This window comes from Trichosurus vulpecula, chromosome 3 (assembly GCF_011100635.1).
Source record: "Trichosurus vulpecula isolate mTriVul1 chromosome 3, mTriVul1.pri, whole genome shotgun sequence".
NCBI lineage: Eukaryota > Metazoa > Chordata > Mammalia > Diprotodontia > Phalangeridae > Trichosurus > Trichosurus vulpecula.
In genome coordinates this window covers 273,230,866-273,251,229 of record NC_050575.1, presented here as the reverse complement: position 1 = coordinate 273,251,229, position 20,364 = coordinate 273,230,866, and the positions used below count along the sequence as shown (strand labels likewise).

The window sequence follows — 20,364 nt, the reverse complement described above, 5'->3', positions numbered from 1 at the left end:
TTGATGTCTATGAAGAGAAAAAGGATGGAGGCTAGTTATGTAGTGAGAATGAGGGTTAACAGATGGAATGCCTGGGTGCTAGCCTGATATTCAGGAAAATTTTAAAGAAGTAAAGATCTTAGCATGTTGGGTAAATCAGTCAATCAATCGATCTCAAGCAATGATCAAGCATTTAGTAAAGATCTACTACATTCTAGGCACTGGGAATACAAAGACGAAAATGTCATAGCCCCTGTCCTCAAGGAGTTGACATTCCAACTGGAGACCACATTTATACTTATAAGAATATTCAAAATACATATGGAAGAAATACAAGTAGTTATAACAATAATTTTGCTAGCAGCTACTGTGGCTGTGTAAAACCAACAACAACCAGCGCACAGAAGGCCACTAACACAGGTTCTTTTGATCTGCTTAATAAGGAAAGTAACTTTAAGGGGTTAACAATCTTATGTGTGTATATATATATATATATGTATATATATATACACATATACATACATATATATACTCAGTTCAGGAGGAAAAGGCAGCAATCTGAACTTCAGAGCAAATACAAATAAATTACAAACATATATTATGAACAGACCAAATACAAACCAATTTCTGGGTTAGCAAAGCCAGGAGGCAGTTAAAACAGCTTGCCCAGAGTCACACGCCACTCTTCCAGTAAGTGGTAGCCCCAAACAAAACATTTGGGTTTCTTCAAAGCTGGGGGCTCCTTAATGGTTACCCAGAGTCTCCATACCGACAATGAGTGAGAGCCTCAAGGGAAAACACTAACCCCTGGGTTTATATATCCTGTTCAGGGCCAAAGGGTGTTACAACATTGGACTCAAACCCAAGTGACCTTAAAGTCTCACAAACATTGGACTCAAACCCAAGTGTTCTAAAAGCCTCTGGCACTAAAAACATGTGACTCAAACCCATGCAAACCAGGCTTTCCCTTGAGGCAGGGAGGTCATCCAAGACTCCAGATTCGATCAAAGAAACAAAAGCCAGACTCTTCAAGAGCACTTGATTAAATAAGTGCTAAAAGAGAAAACATTAAAAGAAAGTCCCACCTTAATTACTGATACAGTAGTTCATGGGGGTAAGGAGGGAGGTATGGGCAGGGAGGCTGATTGGAAAAGGCTTCAAATAGGATATGGTATTGAAATGAGCTTTGATGGAAAGTTAGAGTTGCTAAGGGGGAGGAGTGGAAGGAAGGAGTTGTAGAAACATATGGCCCAGAATCACATGGAATGAGGTGTGGGTGGGTTGTGATCTGCACAAGAGAAAAGAATTCTGGCCCTGATGAGATCAATATCCATTGTAAAACCTAATACCTGTATGAGTTTGGGAAATATACTTCTCTGGGTCTCAGCTTCCTCACTTCAAAATAAGAGGGTTCTACTGAATGGTCTCCAAGGTCCCTGGCAACTCCAATTCCTAGTATTCTAATATTCCACATAGCCTTACAACAATATCAGTGATGAACACTGGAAGTAAGATCTGACTCCTGGTCCAGTCCAGTGCTTTTACAAGAACTCAGTGACTCCAGGGCCTGATGCTCAGCTGCTGACAATCTGGCCTTCTTTTGAGTCTGGTATTTCTCTCTCTATTAAGATAGAAGCTGTTTAAATGGAGATTGTCTCTTATTTCTTTCCATTCAACTAATGACATTTTAATTCTACATGCTCCTCATTCCTTCTCATCTTTGCACTTCCTTCCCATTATTCAGGCTACTTTCCCTTGTTCCATTTCTCCTTGATTCGTTTATCCAATGACAGCCCGTGTTCTCCTCCTACTGAATAGTAGTTATCAGGTCCTGCCTGGGCTTTGCGGTGTGATTCATCATATAGACTCAAGGCTCATTTCCATCCACAGACAGAAAATGCCCTGTGATAAAGCCAATTCAGAGGCCAGAGTGGCCATAGGGAAAAGAAAAGACTAGAGAGGAGAGTTTCACTGTAAGAGCCTCTCCTTGCTCACTCATCTGCTAAACTGGCATTTTATTAACATTCTTGAATATTATTAATGTAATAGCCCTGTATCCTCTCAGTGCTGATTGCTCTTCTTGCTTCTTTGGTTGGCAGGTTCATTTATGCACATCTCCTAATTAGAGCTCCAATCTTCCCAGCCTCAGAGCAGAATCATTTAATGCACATAATATTTACCTGACTCTCAAAAGCATATGGCAGGGATCATGGAAGAAGCAGCAGAGAACATACTTGGCCCTGGCTGTCTCATTCTGTATTGTCTTTGTTTATCACAAACCCTGTCAAGATTTTAGGAGACACCCTGTTTTCCATAGCTAAGGTTCAGCAAGCAAGCTGTGCTTAGAGCTTGGCATAACAACAATCCTTTGCGCTTGCCTTCTGGATGATCTCACCCTATGGCAAAATCGCATGATTATTGTATTGCTTTGACCAGCACCAGGTGTTCCCTGAGTTGGGACAAGCACTAAGTACCCATGTTCTGGTCATGAAGCCTTGCTGTGACTCAAACTTGTCTCATTGTTGCTGTCGCTTCATTGTCAGAGCTACAGCTCACTGTGTAGCCACTGGTGTAAGCATTGAGATCTCCCCACACTGCCAGGGGTCCTCCCACTAGGGGCTTTGCTTGCAAGCTGTTTTCTTCACTTTGAAATTGAACTTCTGTTTGATTCCTGACTCTCCTGTCTCTAGCCTGCACCTTTTAGCTCTGGCCACCCACAGGTTAGAGGCTGGTTCTATCTGGTTGACAACTCCTTAATGAGATCAAACTCTGCAACCAGTCTTGCTTTTTTTCCTGGCGTTTATCAGTATTTGCTATGTGCCCTATATATGCAAACCTGACTGTAAAGCCAAACTGGTATACATCAATAGGCTGCTTGCTTCTGTTAGCATGTTGCTTGGTTACAGCAACAGGCAACTAGATTTTCATTGAAGGTAAAATGCATTTGTAGTTTTCAATGTCTATCATTTCCTAAGGCGACAGTCATCTCATTTCTAACACACTTGAGATAGGGTGTTTTATACAATCAGAAGCATTCTATGTAATATATGTACTGAATACACGCGCGTGTCCAGAATTCCAGCAAACAATTGGATTTTTGAAAGTTCCAAATCTTGTTACTTTGTGTGATGCCTTTGGTAAATTAACCACTGGAACAAAATGTATCATTTAGGCCAAGTAGGCAGTTTTCCTTTGGTCTGTAATTTGTTAAAATCCTTATACTTTGAAATGGGATTTGCTATGCTTAAAAATCTGCAAGGCAGTAATAGCAAAAAAAGAAAGCCTCCATTTTGAAAGGAAATGGTTACCTATTGGCCTGCTTTCTCAGTCCTACAGTCACATTTAAGTGACTTTCTTTTGGATTCTTACCTTTGTGAAGAATTTCCTTTTTTTTTTTAACAGATTATATCATGGCTCTACCTATCCTCTATTTTAAAAAAAAGAACAAAAATTCCTAAATCAAGAATTAACATTATATAAAAATTTCATTATATGATATAGCAAGCTCTCTGAATGTTTGTTAATATTACTTTCCTTTCTATTTATCCTTTGTAGGGTTCTGTTTAGTTTTTATAACAAATAAATATCCCGCCTTCAAATAATTATCCGTATTCATCATTCTGTGCTTGTTCCCAATTACATTTTCTCCCATAAAAAGGAAGGGATTTCCTATGATATAACTAAATCAAAGAATCAACAAATTCAATACAATGTGGATCTCTTGGTGGTATTGAAAGATTTCAACTGTGGCCATTGATAGCTCAAGGTCTCTAGGTAATGAATACCTTTCGCCACATCTCTCTCCTGCTCGTTGACCTGTACCAATTCCCCATTTCCTAATATCATGTCTCAACTCCCAAGCCTAACGTTAGAGTTATCCTGGTTCTGTCCAAATTTGCCAACACAGAACATCTGCATTAGTTAAGCTACTCCTTGACAATGTCTTCCACATCTATGGCAGGATAGTGTTCCACTCAACAGGGAAGAATTAATTTCATTTTTGTGCTATCACTTGGTGCTTACTGTATGTAGTGACTTCTATCTTCTTCTTTCTACTCACATAGATAATACACTAGTTCCGATCCTCATTACTTCTTATCTGGATTATTAGCATAGCCCCTTAATTAGTGTATTCGCCTCATATACCCACTCCCCAATCTATTCTTTATTTAGTGATCATGGTGTTTTTCATAAAGCATAGGCCTGACATGTCACTGTCTTATTTAATAAACTCCAGGGGCTCTTTACTGCTTCTAAGATGTAGTGCAAATTGCTTTGTCTGGTATTTAAAGTTCCTCATAAGCCACCTTTCCGGCCTCATTTTATATTATTCCCCTTCACACAATCTAGTTTAGCTATCTGGTCTTGCTGTTCCCTGTACATGATAGTCCATTTCCTATCACCAAGCCTGGAAATGACTGCCTGCCTCTTAGAATCCTTAGTTTTCATCAAAGCTTACCTCAAGCACTACATTCTATGTGAAGATTTCTTCCCATCAAAACCAAACAAATTTAATATGTCTAACATATAAAGTGTGTGTGTGTGTGTGTGTGTGTGTGTGTATTGCTTTAAAGTTTGCAAATATCTCATTTATTCTCATAACAACCCTGGAGGTAGATACCATTAGTATCCCTATTTTATACATGAGGAAACTGAGGAAGATAGAGATTAAGTGACTTGTCTAGGGTCAAACAGCTAGTAAATGTCTGAGGAAGGGTTTGAACCAAGTTATGCTTGACAGCATGTCCAACACTCTAAGCGTTCTGCCACCTATCTGCCCTTGTGGTACCTAGGCTGAAGGCAAAGATGATCAAAGTGTTCTCTTTCTCAGGAACTAATTTATATATGACTATTATGGGAACTTTTAGACTGACAACAAGGAAATCCTGGTAACCATAACTTTTTTGTGATGGTGGGTCAATTGTATATTGCCTTTAGTAGCATGTATGACAAAAATATGAATTTTGGTTTCTTGCTCTAAGAAAGAGGTTAGTCACCTCATAGAAGGAGAACTTGCTTTGAGGTAGAAGATAAAGTGAGAAAGAAGATTCAGGATATCAAAAAAGCAAATATGAGAGAGAAACAGGAAAAAATATAGAAGCAGGTCAAAGATTTCCTACTTGCTTCTTGAAAGGAGACAAGCTCTGGTAGGTCTGAGTACAGGACTCAGAACTGAGACTGTCTATTCATGCTTTAAAGGAACATAGCCTAGCTGAGTCCAGATGAGGGCATGGCCTCTAGAAAGGCAGTTAGATTGAAATCTGAGAAGGGCTTAGAGCTTGCCTGTCACCTAACCTAACCCTGAGCTTAATGGAAGAAGACAAGAGTTTTGCAAGTGTTGCTGGGAACTTAGTTGATTGGAGGAAGAAAAATCCTGTGTTGCTTAACAGAGCAGTTTGGGGAAAGGAGAGGCTTCTTAGTTTTTCCCTTTGCTTCTTTTGTCCTAAGAGGAATAAACCACTTAAAGTATAGCCAAGTGATCATATCTGAATAGTTCTGAGGAGCCCAGGACTCGCAGAACTACTTTTCCTAATAGTATAAAACAGCTTCAGAGCCCAACCAAGGGGCCTTTTTTCAAGTAGAGCAGCCAGTAAAGAAACAGCTTCACCCAGCAATTAACTTGTGGTATATTTTGTTCCATCAACAAAGGAAGGACATGAAGGCCTTGTGAAATGCTTTGGGAATTTCACGGCCCATGTGCTCCCTGTTAGTTTTGTAAACTTGTGCTCACTTTTCCCACAGACACTGAGATGTATTGGTAGGATAGTGCAAGGTTTACATGTGAACTAAATTATGTAATTATTTTGTTTTGTATTACATTTAGTAAATGTTTCATGATTAAGAGTTAATGGTAATGTCTTGTCTAATTTGCTTAAATGGGAAGCACAACAGTGCGAACCCAGGAATTACAGTTGTAAGAAGTAACTGCATAACATCCCCATTTCAGAACCTTGAGAGCCAATTGTAGCAATATGCCCTATCCTATTCTTTTTTTTTTTTTTCCAGGGGAGAAGGCAGGGCAAGGTCACACAGCTAGTACGTGTGTGAAGTGTCTGAGGCCAGATTTGAACTCAGGTCCTCCTGACTCCAGGGCTGGTGCTCTACTCACTGCGCCACCTAGCTGCCCTAATGCTCTATCCTATTCTAAGAAAAAAAAAAAACAAAATAGAACAAAAACACCTGTCAACATAAGTACAAATTTGGAGTGACTTTTTAAGCCAGCTGAGAGAAGGGTTGGGGTCCAGATGCACACACCCATGGATACATATGTGCACTAACACTCATATACACACAAATCATTCCTCACAGTTTAAAGTCAACTAGCCCTTTTTACCTTTCTAGACTACCTTACTAACATCCAAATACTCTACAATCCAGTAATTCTGGCTTCCTTCCTATTCCTCATACAAGCCACTCAATCTTCTAAATCTGGGCATCTTTACTGCTTGTCTGCCATGCTTGGAATTACCTTTTTCATCCCTATCTCCTAGCTTCCTTTAACTTTCAGCTAAAATCCCACCTTCTGCAAGAAACCTTTCCCCATCTCCTTAATGCCAGTGCCTTCCCTGAGTGAATCATCTCCAGTTTATCTCGTATATATCTTGTTTGCATGGGGTTGTTTGTATGCTGTTAACCTCATTAGACTGGGATTTTTTTGAATGAAGGGACTGCTTTCATTTTCTTTTCTTTGTATTCCTAGTGCTTGGCACAGTGCTTGCCACACAGGAGGCCCTTAGTAAATGCTTGCTGACTTGAGGGCAGGCATTTTACCTTTGTATCACCTTCTATATATGTCAGTAGCAGACACTTCATAAATGCCTGTTGGTTTATGGATTTCACTTCTAAAATAAAATATTCAAGGCACACAGATGTGATTCATCTGAACAGTATACACGTCTTTAAACCCTTTCATTTCTCAATTCCAAACTACATTTTGCAATTTATTTTTCTCAATTATCACATGAGTCAGTTCATTAAAATAATCAAATGTACCTCTATCAACTGAATTAGTTTGGATTGTCTTGTCAAGTTGCAAGACGGTGATATAGAGGAAAGAACGCTGGATTTGAAACCAACGGACAAGGCTTCAGATCTTGGCTACTTGTGTGACCTCGGGGAAATCATCTATACAAAAACGCAAACCTCTTTAGGCCTCAGTTTCCTCATATGTTAAATGAGAAGATTCGACTAGATGATTTCTAAGATCCCTTTTAAGTTTGAATATGCAATCCTGTCATACTACGATATGTTCTTCAAAGACTTCTTCTATCTGTTTCTACTGTGGGCACCGCCATCTTTGCTTTCACTCAGGTTTGCAACCTCAGAATCTTTTTCAACCCTTTCCTCATTTCCCTCATGCAGTCAGTTTTCATATCTTGCCCGATATAGCTCCACTATACCTCTCAAATGTAGAAGAAACAAATGTTCTTCCCTAGGAATGTGTGTTAACTTGGGGATGAGCATCTCCATTCTGGAATTTAATATGCTCCTATCATATTAAGCTTCCTTAACCTGAAATTCTGGAAAAGAACAACCATCAGTAATATCACCCAGGGAGCGAATAGGTTATGCTAATTTCCCAGTGGGGAAGATCATTTGGGAAATTCATGCATTTATTTTTCAGTTCCAAAAGGTAAATGCCAGTTTGTTTAACTAATGTTTTATTATTCAATCATAGATGTTTCCGTGTGAAAGAATTGACTAAGCTTGCCTCTCTGGTGTGAAATTCAAGACTTGTGAAATTTAAGTATATTTGTTAGATTCCAAAACGATATCATGCATTAACGGGCCTTAAAAATAAATGGATAATCTCTGGGCTTGCAAAACAATTAGCTTATTTGTCTAATATGTGAAGAGAGACTAGTTTATGAATATGTTTGTTCTTTAGTATCCTATGTTAACTTTTAGTCCTTGGAATATACTTCAGACAGAAGTATGCTGGAGCCAGCTCGGACTGGTTCAGGAGAGCTGATTATTATATTTTCAGCATGGCCATTTATACCTCAGAAATCAGCAAACACTAAAAATCAGGGCTTGATTTATTGTTTTGTTGATAGTATATACTTAGAAAAATGATGGATAAAAAGTTAATAATGTGGATTAAATGTAGTGTGTTGGGCCACCTTTTGGAGGGCTGGTTGTTAGACATTTACAAGCACACCATATATGTATATACCTGTATCTATATGCATGCATGTATGTATGTATATGCATGTACTCCCATCTATACATACATGGGTTTGTATTTATATGTGTGTGAACATACACACACATATATACACATATGTGGTAATGGGGTATATATGCAAACTATACTATATACACACACATTTTGGGGGTGGGCTGGGAGTATATGCACACACACACACACACATATACATACTCACTTCCATATTCCAGGTAGAACTACTACTGTGGTACCAGGTGGGTGCTAGGGCTGGACGAGCCAGACCGTTTATCAGTGGTCAGAGAAGATCAGGTGGATAATTTGTTCTAACAGGTATGAGATTAAAATTCTAGAAAGCCAAAATAGAAACTAAAGGGCTGGCCATTATTAGGGGTAAAGAATGTGGAAAGGAAAGAAAAAACCCAAGGAAATAGGGATATCCAAGGTGAGTTCAGATAAAAGTACTAATTTCAAATAAACAGAAAAGCTAGATTAAGACACCAGGAATCAGAATCAACTAAAGTATGAGAATAATGTTGCCTTCATCAGAGATCCTTAGGTACCTCTAGCCAGGACAGGAACTGGTCTCAGGACAGTGAGTGGATCTGAGTTCAGACATACGAGTGGATGGAAAACAGAACTGAACGTGGGCTCTTTGAAAGGAGAACTGGTTGTGGGGCCTCTAGAGATTACTTACTGCACTATAAACCTATGATAGATGCCTATGACTATAAATTCTATATTGTTAAAGGAGCAGGGTACAAAAATAAATGTCCTAAACTTTCACTGTGAAGGCTCAGATGAAAATCCTAAAATGACTTCCATATTCCAAGCAGTGAATTCTCCTGGTTTTTTATGTTCTACTGAAAACTACAGGCAACAGATCCAACATACAGGATGACATGTTCCCTTTATGTGAAGAACAAACGAATTTCTGAGTTGAATAATACAAATATTATTTGCTGGAGGCCATATAGTGATACTCTGTAACTATAAATTATTTGAAACTAAAGTATAGGGTAATTTCATAAAGCTGTCAAACTGCACTTCCATGTAATACATCTGGAAGTAGAAAATCAAAAACGCTTCACCCCACAGGAAGATAGGGGAACTGTTTGGAAAAATCAGCTCTGCTATTTTCTTTCCTTTTACATTAATACCCCCCCTTTTATGACAGGCACTTTTTAGTTGCTTTTCACAGCAATATGGTCCTGTCTTCTAGTTTTGCCACATCCATCTGTCTCTCTGCATGCACATAATGGTATTTCTTGAACTCAAGGAGGGTGATAGAATTGGGCATGAAAAGTCAATGATAAAATTCCATTTTGCCATCATCAGAAAACCTTCTGAGGAAGGATGCTGTGAAGCTACTATATGGGGAGGGAGGTATGGAGGGAGGGAAGGAGAGTGAGAGGGAGAGAGAGAGCTGGGTAGAGAAAACCAGATTAGGAGAGGAGCTTGGCAGTTCATCTAAAGCATCTTCTGTTCATGCTAAAGCCTTGGAATTAATTTGAGCTCTGTAGTGTCTCTTGCTTATACTAAAAGAGCTGAAGAACCCTATTTCATAATGTGAACACACTCTTTGGTCTCATAGATACATGTCTGTATTCCTGTTGCGTCTTACTCCTGGAATTGTTTTCCCCTAAGCTGTAATTTTTGAAATCTAATCCATACAATAAAGAATCACAGGATTTAAGTTAGCAAACATTCATGTCCTTTTTCCAGACCTCATCTTTCTTGACCTCTCCACAGCTGTTGATATTTGACCACCTTCTATTCCTGGATACTCTCTCCTCCTTGGGTTTTCATGACACTACTCTTTCAGTTCTTCTCTTACATATCTGACCACTCATTCTCAATCTCATTTGCTGCATCTTCATTCATGCCCCTCCCACCAAATGCGGGTGTCCTTCAACATTCTGTCTTAACTCTTTTCTCTTCTCTCCCTATTCCTTCTCTCTTGCTGATTTCATCAGGTTTTATGAGCTCAGTTCGTCTCTATGCAGGAGACTAACACAACTATATTTACCATTCATATTTCTGTGCTGAGTTCCAGTCTCTCATCACCAGCTGTCTACTGGATATTTCCTAGATGTCCCATTGGTGTTTCGAACTCACCTTATCCAAAATGGAACTCATTATTTTATGTCCACAGCATATCCATTCCTTTTCTCCAAATCATATAGAGACCTTAGTTTGGCCCTCATCACCCCTCATGTAGAGTTTTATAATGGTCTCTAAATCAGCTTCCCTATTTCCAGTCTTTACACTCTTTAGTTCATCTTCCATTTAGCTTCCAAAGTGATTTTTGTACGGCACATGTCACCCTCCGGTTAAAGAAGTTTTGGTAGCTCTCTATTGACTCTAAGAAAAAAAATTCCTTTGCCTTTCAAAGAACACTAAAGTCAGCAGTATCTATGCTTACCTATGGGCTCCAAACTATCATTCCATTCTCAATTTTGTATTTCTTCCCCTCCCATACATACTACAATTCAGCCAAACTGGGCTAATTGTTACTGTCTATATTTCATACCTTTGCATGGTCTACTTTTCTCCATGATGCCTGGAATGTACTCCTTCCTCATCTCTATCTCTCGGCAACACTATATCCCTTCAAAGTTCAGCATAAGTGCCATATCCCAGAAGAGGCTTTTCTTGATAACCTTAAATATTAGTATTTTCTTCTCTGAAATTACTTTGTGATTTGTGAATATGTGCATGTGTATATACATATGTATATATATGTATGTGATGTATAAATAGTGTGTATATATGTATGTGTGTGTATCTATATACATGTCTGTCTATCTATCTATCTCTTGGGTGCATGCTGATTTTCCTCAGTAGAAAGCAGAATATAGACTCTCTGAGGGCAGAGTTTGCATCATTTCTATCTTTGTGCATGTCCTGTGCGTAGTAGACACTGAATAAATGAATGATTTGGAGGGCAGCTCAGGAGACATATAAATCATCCTCTATCTAGCCCCAAAGTCTTTCTACCAAATCACAAGTAAAGAGTCATCCATCTTCTTGAAGGCAGTCCTAGGATTTCCACTACCTTCTGTAGAGGATCATTCCAATTTTGGACAGATTCTAGTTTTTCCTTGTGATAAATGAAAACCTACCTCTCTGCAGCTTCCAATCAGTTTTCCTAGTTCCCTCCTCTGGAGCCAGGAAGAACAAGTCTAACCTTTATTTCACACAACAGCCCTTCAAGTACTTGAAAGATAGTCTCATAAGCACCATTTCCTTGAAGATTCTTTTTTCTATACTAAAAGTTCTCAATTACTTCAATTGATGCTGGTTTTCATCCAGCTTTCTCAGGATCCTAATTGCTTTATTTTTGACCATTTCTAGCTCATCAATGTCCTTCCTAAACTGTCACACTCAGAACTGAATACCATATTCCACAGGCGGTTTGAATAAGGTACAGTACAAGAGAGCAATCAATTCCCTCATTCTGGATATTAGGCCTCCCTTAGTGGTAGCTTAGGATAATCACTAAAGACTGCCTCATCGAATGACACTCCTTCTATGAAACTTTCCCTAATCTCCTAAGCTGGAAGTGCTCTAAGCTAGAAGTGGAAAGTGGAAGTGCTCTCTCCCTTATCTGAGGTTAAAGCACTTTGCTCTCTGTCTCTTTGTCTCTGTCTCTGTCTCTCTGTCTCTGTCTCTCTGTCTCTCTCTCTGTCTCTCTCTCTCTGTCTCTCTCTCTCTCCCTTCCTCCCTCCCCTTTTACTTTTACTGATTTGTATTTTATTTAACCGTGTGCCTATTTATCATCCCAACGAGACTAAGAACTCCAAGAGGGAAGGTAGCTTGTTTTATTTGCTTTGTATTCCTCTAATGTCTAACATAGTACAGTATACTGCTTATAATTTATTGTTCTTATTATTGTTGAGTTATGTCTGACTCTTTGTGACCCCATTTGGGATCTTCTTGGCAAAGGTACTGTAGTGTTTAGTCATTTCCTTCTCCACCTCATTTTACAGATAAGGAAAGTGAGATAAACAAGGTTAAGTGACTTGCCTAGGGTCACTGAGTATCTGAAACCAGATTTGAACTCACAAAGATGAGTCTTCCTGACTACAGGCCCAGCACTCTATCCATTGCACCATCTAGCTGCCCTAATAAATTGAAGTTTTTGCCCTTAAGAAGATGATATTCTGTAGGGGATATACACAATGTATATACGCATTGTTGTTGTTGTTGTTGAATTCAATCAGTCATGTTCTATTCTCCATTTGGGGTTTCCTTGCCAAAAATACTGTAATGGTTTGCCATTTCTTTCTCCAACTCATTTTACAGATGAGGAAACTGAATTAAGCAGGTTTAATTTAAGCGATTTGCCCAGGCTCACATAACTAGTAAGTGTCTGAGGCTAGATTTGAACTCAGATCCTCCTGACTCCAGGACTGGCGCTCAATCCATTGTGCCACCTAACTGCCACATTATTAGTGCTTAATAAACGTTGAATGAATTAATGAATGAAAGTATTATTTGAACATTCATCACACTACGGGTAAACTTTGACCCAGTGATATCATTAATGGGCATATAACCCAAAGAAGTCAAAGACATAGGAGAAAAATGCATACATACAAAAATATTCCTAGTATTTTTAATAATAGCAAAGTAGCAGAAAAAAGCAGGTTATCAGTTGAGGGAATTGCTGAACAAACTATGGCATAATAAAGTAACGAGATATTACTGCAACATTTAAAAAAGATAGATTTAGAGAAATTTTGGGAAAAAAATACTTGCATGAATTGATCCATAGTGAAATGAGCAAAACCAGGAGAAAGACTTGCATTAAATTAACATAGGTAATTTAGGGTAAATCAACTTGAAAGGGTAAATCAACATAGTGTTTAATCGTTACATTGGAAGGCTGGTGATGAAGCAACCAAAGAACTTCTTGGCAGAGAGATAATTGACTAGGGGTAAAGAATTGGATATGCATTTTCAGCTATGGCAAATGTATAGATTTATTTTGCTTGGCTACATTTATTATGGCTTTACAAGGGAGAGCTTCCAAGGAGGATGAGGAAGAATGGTGACCTAATTGATAGCGATACATTTGCAAAAACAGAAGAGCATCCATAAAACTGAATATATAGAAACAAAAATTCAGATGGGAACAAAAAGTGTTACTATGTTAAATTAATATATGTGTGTGTGTACATACAAATAATATATGACTTTTAAAGAGCAACTACTCAACAGAAGTTCACATACAACCCTTTTTCATTTTTTGTTTTGTACACTTAAATGTTCATTTTTATTGATGACAACATCATATTGAAAAAGAATCTTTAAAAATTGTCTATTTCTAAATTACTAGTTATAGTCTATTAGAAAGAGAAATTCTAGTTAGGACAGCAAAAAAAGCCACTTTCAATAAATTAATTTTACCAAAGATGTTTTAGTTATAAATCATCAGTGAATTCATGTTATCTCAACTGAATTTATATTGCCTGTTTTAGCACTCAAACAATCCATTAGAGGTCTTTTTCTCATATCACGTATTTAGAATTTATAAATGACTGGTGTCAAAATTAAATAAATACTCAACAAATTTGTGAGTTTTTTGACATTTAGTTGTAATATATACTTAACATAAATATGCATTGGAATAATTTTATGAGCATTATGTGCTTCTTAATTCACTGATACGCAATTGTAGCATGATTCCAATAAAATTTCACTAGCTCAAGTACTGAGATACAACTTAAAAACGAATTATAGTAGAAAGTTTCATGTACTACTAATTTATTTACATTATTCTTAATAGATTCAAGGCTTCTAATATGGTTCAGGGGTTGGATTTTAAAAATACTTAAAGGTAGAGTTAGGTTGAGTCTCTAGATATTGGAAATAATTTTGATGGGTGGATATTTATAAGAATGAATAGTTCAAATGTATTCAATTATTTAAAATTCTCTCATTTTAACATCAACACATTGGTTTTTGCTTGAAAAAAATGTGGTAGAGAAATCCAAAATAATCCTAATCCAAGGATTCAAAGGTCTATCGATTACTCTGTGCTTCCTATGAGGCACAAGGACATTTCTATCAGTCTGGCAAGACAACTTTGTTATGTTATCATGAAATCCCACAGAAGGAAACTCAAAAGCTAGGGTTAGGACAGGATATTTAACTGTGGCTTTCAGGGGAAATACAGTAAGACAAAAGCCACTATTTTGAGTATAAGATGCTGCAATTCAATTCAACTCAACATTGTTAGGGACTTATTGTGTGTTCTGTACTCTTATAAAAACTACTGGGGACACACACACACACAAAATTGTAAAGGTATTGTCCTCAAGGAGTTTACATTCTTCCCGAGGAACTTACAATCTCTTAGAAAAACTTAAATAGAAGACACAATACCTGTCCTCAAGGAGTTTATGATCGTGAACTTAACTTTAGTTAAGGAAATGTAACCCTCTACAGGTTACATAATAACTAATTCCTCCAATTTGTGGGCACTTAGGTATTTCACTTAGCAATAAATAAATTGGACACCATTTATTCTGAAGTAAAGAACTGAGCCTCTTCAGTGGTAGTGTAAACATACTCTGGACTGCTGTATCTTTCTTCCACTAATCTCCTTGCACTTCCTTCTACTCCAGTGTTTCAGTGTGATGGACTGCTTAAGAGGGGTAAGTTTGTTCAGGCAGTCATTCATTCACTCTCCCACCTGCCAAAGTCACCGATTAAATAAAAGGCCACTTCTAATGGAAATGTAAATCTCAAAAGGATGCTGTCAGAAAAGTCTGAACCAACAATGTGCAGTTGGCTCGAAATTTCCTGAAGCCGCTCTCGCCACCTCTAATGAAGACACTTTGTGCAATGTTATTTTAACAGTGCAATAAAAATAACAAGGCATTAAACAAGCCAAAGATTTAAGAGGCAGGAAAAGTAATTCTGGAGGAAAAAAATTGATAGAAATAAACAGAATCTAACTAATGATACATTTAGTCAAAGTAAATCAATTACTCAAGAGTCTGCTTTCTTTATTATCCCTTAGGTTTTCTTAAGTTTTAAATAGATGTGTGACAGAAGATGAATGACTAACTTTCCCCCAAGTATTCTGAGAAAAGGCTGGTTTCCTGTGTTTTCTTTATTTCTTCGCTCCTTCCTTCCTTCCTTCCCTCCCTCCCACCTTCCCTCCCTCCCCTCTTTCTTTCTTTTTTTTTTTTTTTTTCTTTCTTTTCTTTCTTTCTTTTTTCTTTCTTTCTTTCTTTCTTTCTTTCTTCTTCTTCTTCCTTCCTTCCTTCCTTCCTTCCTTCCTCCCTCCCTTCCTTTCTTTCTTTCTTTCTTTTTCTTTCTTCCTTTCTCTTCTCTTCTCTTTCTTTCTTTCTTTCCTTCTTTCTTTCTTTCCTTCTTTTCCCTTCCTTCCTTCTTTCCTTCCTTCCTTCCTGCCTTTCTCTCCTCCCCCTTCTGTCCTTCTTTCCTTCCTTCCTTTCCCCCCTTTCTTTCCTTCTTTTCGCCCTCCCTCCTTCCTTTTCTCTCTTCTCTCTATCTTTTCTCTTCTCTCTTTTTTCTCTCTCTTTCTCTCTCTCTCTGTCTCTCTGTCTCTCTCTCTCTCTCTGTCTCTCTCTGTCTCTCTCTCTCTCTCTCTCTCATTTTCTCTCTCCTTTCTCTCTCTTCTCTGTCTCTCTGTCTCTCTGTCTCTCTCCTCTCTCTCATTTTCTCTCTCCCTTCTCTCTCTCTCTCTCTCATATAGGGGTAACTCAAGTATTGAATTCTCATTGAAAGCCTAAATGGGTTCTAGCCCAGTAGTTAGTCCCAATTGGAACCACTCTAAAATGGCGAATACAGTCCAAAAGAATGGGAAATTGATAAGTACAGGTGGTGGGGAAACCTGTACAAGCTGCTTGAGATGAATGTACATGGAAATTAGATATGTGATGTGTTTTGAGGAGAAAAGAATCGTGTCAAGGAGATGAAATGGTGGTACGAAAACGGAGACAATGGGAAATCATGCCAATTTTGTTTCTAAGTACTTACAGCCAAGAAAAATTAATTATTTCACATACCTATAGGGAAATATTCACTCATTTTTCTTCTTGAACATTTTGAAGTCAACTTCCAAGAAGACACAAAGATGATCCGGTCCATCTATAAAAAGCAAGAGACATTCACAATAAAAACTCATGTCAAATTTAGATACATTTTGTGTAAACATGACTTTATGATATGAACAAATTAAAGGTTTTTTTCTGTTGTTCATATTGTTTGTTTCTGTACTACATTCGTTTTTAACATAATAACATCATTCATGCTTATAGCTTAATGTGATCTGAAGTAAGTGTCTACTGTTTATGTCAATGCCACCATGAGCTCTTGGAGAAAAGGGGCTGCTTAAATCTAATAAAAATAATAATGACAAGTCACCTTGAAGTAAGCTAAAAATGAGATACAGTATTCTGACAGGGTAGGTAGCCTCTCTATTTGATAGAAGAAATCACATGAGAGTTGTCTAGAAGGATAACAATAAAATAAATGGGTAAGCAAAGAGCTTTTTCAGTCTGCCTTTGTTGAAGAATGTATTTCCTGAACCTCTTAGTATTGTAGAATGGCTTAAAAAGCTTTCTGCAGTTTTAATTTACATGAAGCCATTGCTTTCAACTTAATACACTCAGAAAGGCAACAGAAATAAAAGTTAATTAGATGACAGGGACATGAGGGTCAATCAAAACTTTCAATATGGCACATACCAGTTTGAAATACAAATGCAAGTGTAAAAGTAAAACATTATGTGCACAGACCCATTTTTTAAACAAGATTTTCAATGTGAAAGGAATTTGTTTGAAAAATTCTGAGAGGACAACAAAAACATTGCTGCTGAGACATTGCATGCTGAATAGCTTCTGTATGTCTGCTTTTGAATTTGTGACCCAGTTTCATGCTCTGAAGAAGATAAAGGAGCATGCCTTTTGTATGTCATCTTAGGCTACCTAACAGACACTAATAATCAACCAAATGATTCATCCAAAACCCAAAAGGAAAAGCAAGCAAAGCTTCCTCCTAAGGAATATCAAGAAGAAACTAGTTGAAAAACATACGATGCTCCACCTTTTTAATCTCCACAAGTAATGGGATATAGAGCTAAGTTGGTAAAGGCATCCAGCTTCCATGGCAGTCTGGAGTAAAACTATGAGAGATGGCCTGGGCCCATGTCATAAAACTCCAAAAAAAGGCCAACCTAGTGTTTGTTTGAGGTCAACATCCATCTGGGACCTCTCAGAATTGATAGAGAATGAAACAAAATCCCTTGCCCTTAAATAGTATCCTCACCAAAGACTCAGTATTTACCTGGACTAAAAAAAAAACTGCTCCAAACTAGAGTGTACTTCATACACCTATCCAGTCATTCAGTAAACATTAATTACATGTCTTCTATATACCAGGCACTGTGCGAAGCACTGGACATAAAGAGACTTGAAAGATAGTTCCTGCCCTCAAGGAGCTCACAATCAAATGGGGGAGATGGCATGCAAGTAAATACATTCAAACAAACTATAGGAGAGATAGGAAATAATTAAAGATAGAAGGTGATATAATTAAGAAGGATCAGAAAAAAAAGGCTTCCAATAGAAGAGGGATTTTAGTTGGAAAACTAAGGAAGCCAGGGAAGCTAGTAGGTGGAGTGGAGAAGAAAGAACATTCCAGGAATGGGAGACAGCCAGAGGTAATGACCATAGCCAAGAGATGAAGTATGTTTTGGCAAAGAGTACTGTGTCACTGAATCAAGGAGCATATGATGGAGAGTGAGATGTAAGAATACTAGGAGGGTAGAGGGGCTAGGCTATTAAGTGCTTTGGATGCTAAACAGAGGATTTTGATTTGATCCTAGAGGTGATAAGGAGCCACTGGAGTTTATTGATTAGGAGACTGAAATGGCCAGACTTGAGTTTTAAGAAAATCACTCTGGTGGCTGAATGAAGGATGGATTGGGAGTGACATGAGATTTGAGGCAGGCAGACTAACCAGCAGGCTATTGCAAATAGTCCAGGTGTGAGGAGATGAGGGCCAGTACTAGAATGATAATTGCATCAGAGGAGAGAAGGGGGCATTTTTGAGAGATGTTACCAGATAAAATTGACAACTCTTGGAAACAGATTGGGTAAGAATTGGGTGAAGTAGTGAAGATGACTGATAGGTTGCAAGGCTGAAGGACAAGAGTAAGGGTGGGGAACCTGCAGCCTCAAGGCCAATGTGGCCCTTTATGTCCTCAAGTGCAGCCCTTTGACTGAATCAAAACTTCACAAAACAAATCCCCTTAATAAGGGATTTGTTCTGTAAAACTTGGACTCAGTCAAAAGGCTGCACCCAAGGACCAAGAAGGCCCACATATGGCCTCGAGGCCTCAAGTTCCCCACTCCTTGACTATTTTGATGGCTGAAATCTGCCTAGTTAACTGGGGTTTACTGGCTAGATTTCTTTCCAAAGACCAAGCCTTGAACCTAATTCACTGTGGATCTCATGGATTAGACAACAATAGGTCCCTGCCCAAGCACCATTTAATGGTTATTTTTTGGTCCCCTCCTGGCTTAGAGAGAATGTAAACAGTAAATGTTTCTCTTTGGCCAGCAACCCTGAGAGTTTGCCCTCCAGTTTGATACATACATATATGTACATACATGTATATATACATATGTGTGTATGTATGTATATGTAGATACACACATATACATACACATGCATATACATATATACATATGCATACACACACACTACATATATATATATATATGATATGTATATAATAGGATTAAAGGGGACATCCTTTGACTCACTTCTTAAAGAGGCCTATTCACTGAAAGTTTACTGGACATCCAGTTTGAGGTATCTGAAAGTGCAACAACAATGCTACTTGCAGCTACTATGGCTGTGTAAGGCCAACAATACCAGCACACAGAAGGCTGCTAGCACAGCTTCTTTGATTACTTTTCTTTTTTTTTAGTTTTTTTTTTAAATTTTCATTTTTATTTAATATTTTAGTTTTCAACATTGATTTCCACAAGATTTGAGTTACAAATTTGTCCCCATTTCTACCCTCCCCCCATTCCAAGACTGGCAAATATTCTGATTGCCTTGTTCCCCAGTCAGCGCTCCCTTCTGTCACCCAATGCCCCCCCATCCCCTTTCCTCTTACTTTCTTGTAGGGCAGGATAGATTTCTATGCACCATTCCCTATATATCTTGTTTCCCAGCTGCATGCAAAAACATCTCTTTTTGAGCATCTGCTTTTAAAACTTTGAGTTCCAAATTCTCTCCCCTCTTCCCTTCCCACTCACCCTCCCTAGGAAGGCAAGCATTCAACATAGATCACACATGTATCATTATGTAAAAACACTTCCACAATGCTCATGTTATGAAGGCTAACTATATTTCCTTCCATCCTATCCTGGCCCCCTTTATTCAATTTCTCCTTTGACCCTGTCCCTTTTCAAAAGTGTTTGCTTTTGATTACCTCCTCCCCCTATCTGCCCTCCCTTCTATCATCCCCACTTTTCATCCCCTTCCCCTTACTTTCCTGTGGAGTAAGATACCCGTTGAGTGTGTATGTTTATTCCTCCTCAGGTTGAATCCCATGAGAGTAAGATTCACTCATTCCCCCTCACCTGCTCCCTCTTCCCTTCCAACAGAACTGTTTTTTCTTGCCACTTTTATGTGAGATAATTTATCCCCTTCTATCTCTCCTTTCTCTCCTCTCATATATTGCTCTCTCTCACCTCTTCAATTTATTTCATTTTTAAGATATCATCCCTTCCTATTCAACTCACCCTGTGTCCTCTATCTATATATATGTATATTCCCTTCAGCTACCCTAATACTTAGAAAGGTCTCATGAATACACACATCATCTTTCCATGTAGAAATGTAAACAAACAGTTCAACTTCAGTAAGTCCCTTATGAATTCTCTTTCTTGTTTACCTTTTCATGCTTCTCTTGATTCTCGTATTGAAAGTCAAATTTTCTATTCAGCTCTGGTCTTTTCAAAGTGCTCTATTTTATTGAAATCCATATTTTGCCTTGGAGCATTATACTCAGTTTTGCTGGGTAGGTGATTCTGGTTTACTCCTAGCTCCTTTGACCTCCACAATATCATATTCCAAGCCATTCTATCCCTTAATTAGAAGCTGCTAGAGTCTTGTATTATCGTGATTATGTTTCCACAATACTCAAATGTGGTCTTTCTGGC

At 38.1% G+C, this 20,364-nt stretch overlaps 1 protein-coding gene across 1 annotated transcript in view; it reads right to left on the bottom strand.

Annotated features, from left to right (window-relative positions):
* MACROD2 (mono-ADP ribosylhydrolase 2) overlaps positions 1 to 20,364 on the bottom strand; it is a 2,244,457-nt gene that overhangs the window by 221,811 nt on the left and 2,002,282 nt on the right. The window contains 3 exon segments of the mRNA XM_036750299.1: positions 16,192 to 16,216; positions 16,218 to 16,258; positions 16,261 to 16,273. Of these exon segments, the coding sequence (XP_036606194.1) occupies positions 16,192 to 16,216; positions 16,218 to 16,258; positions 16,261 to 16,273 (79 nt within the window).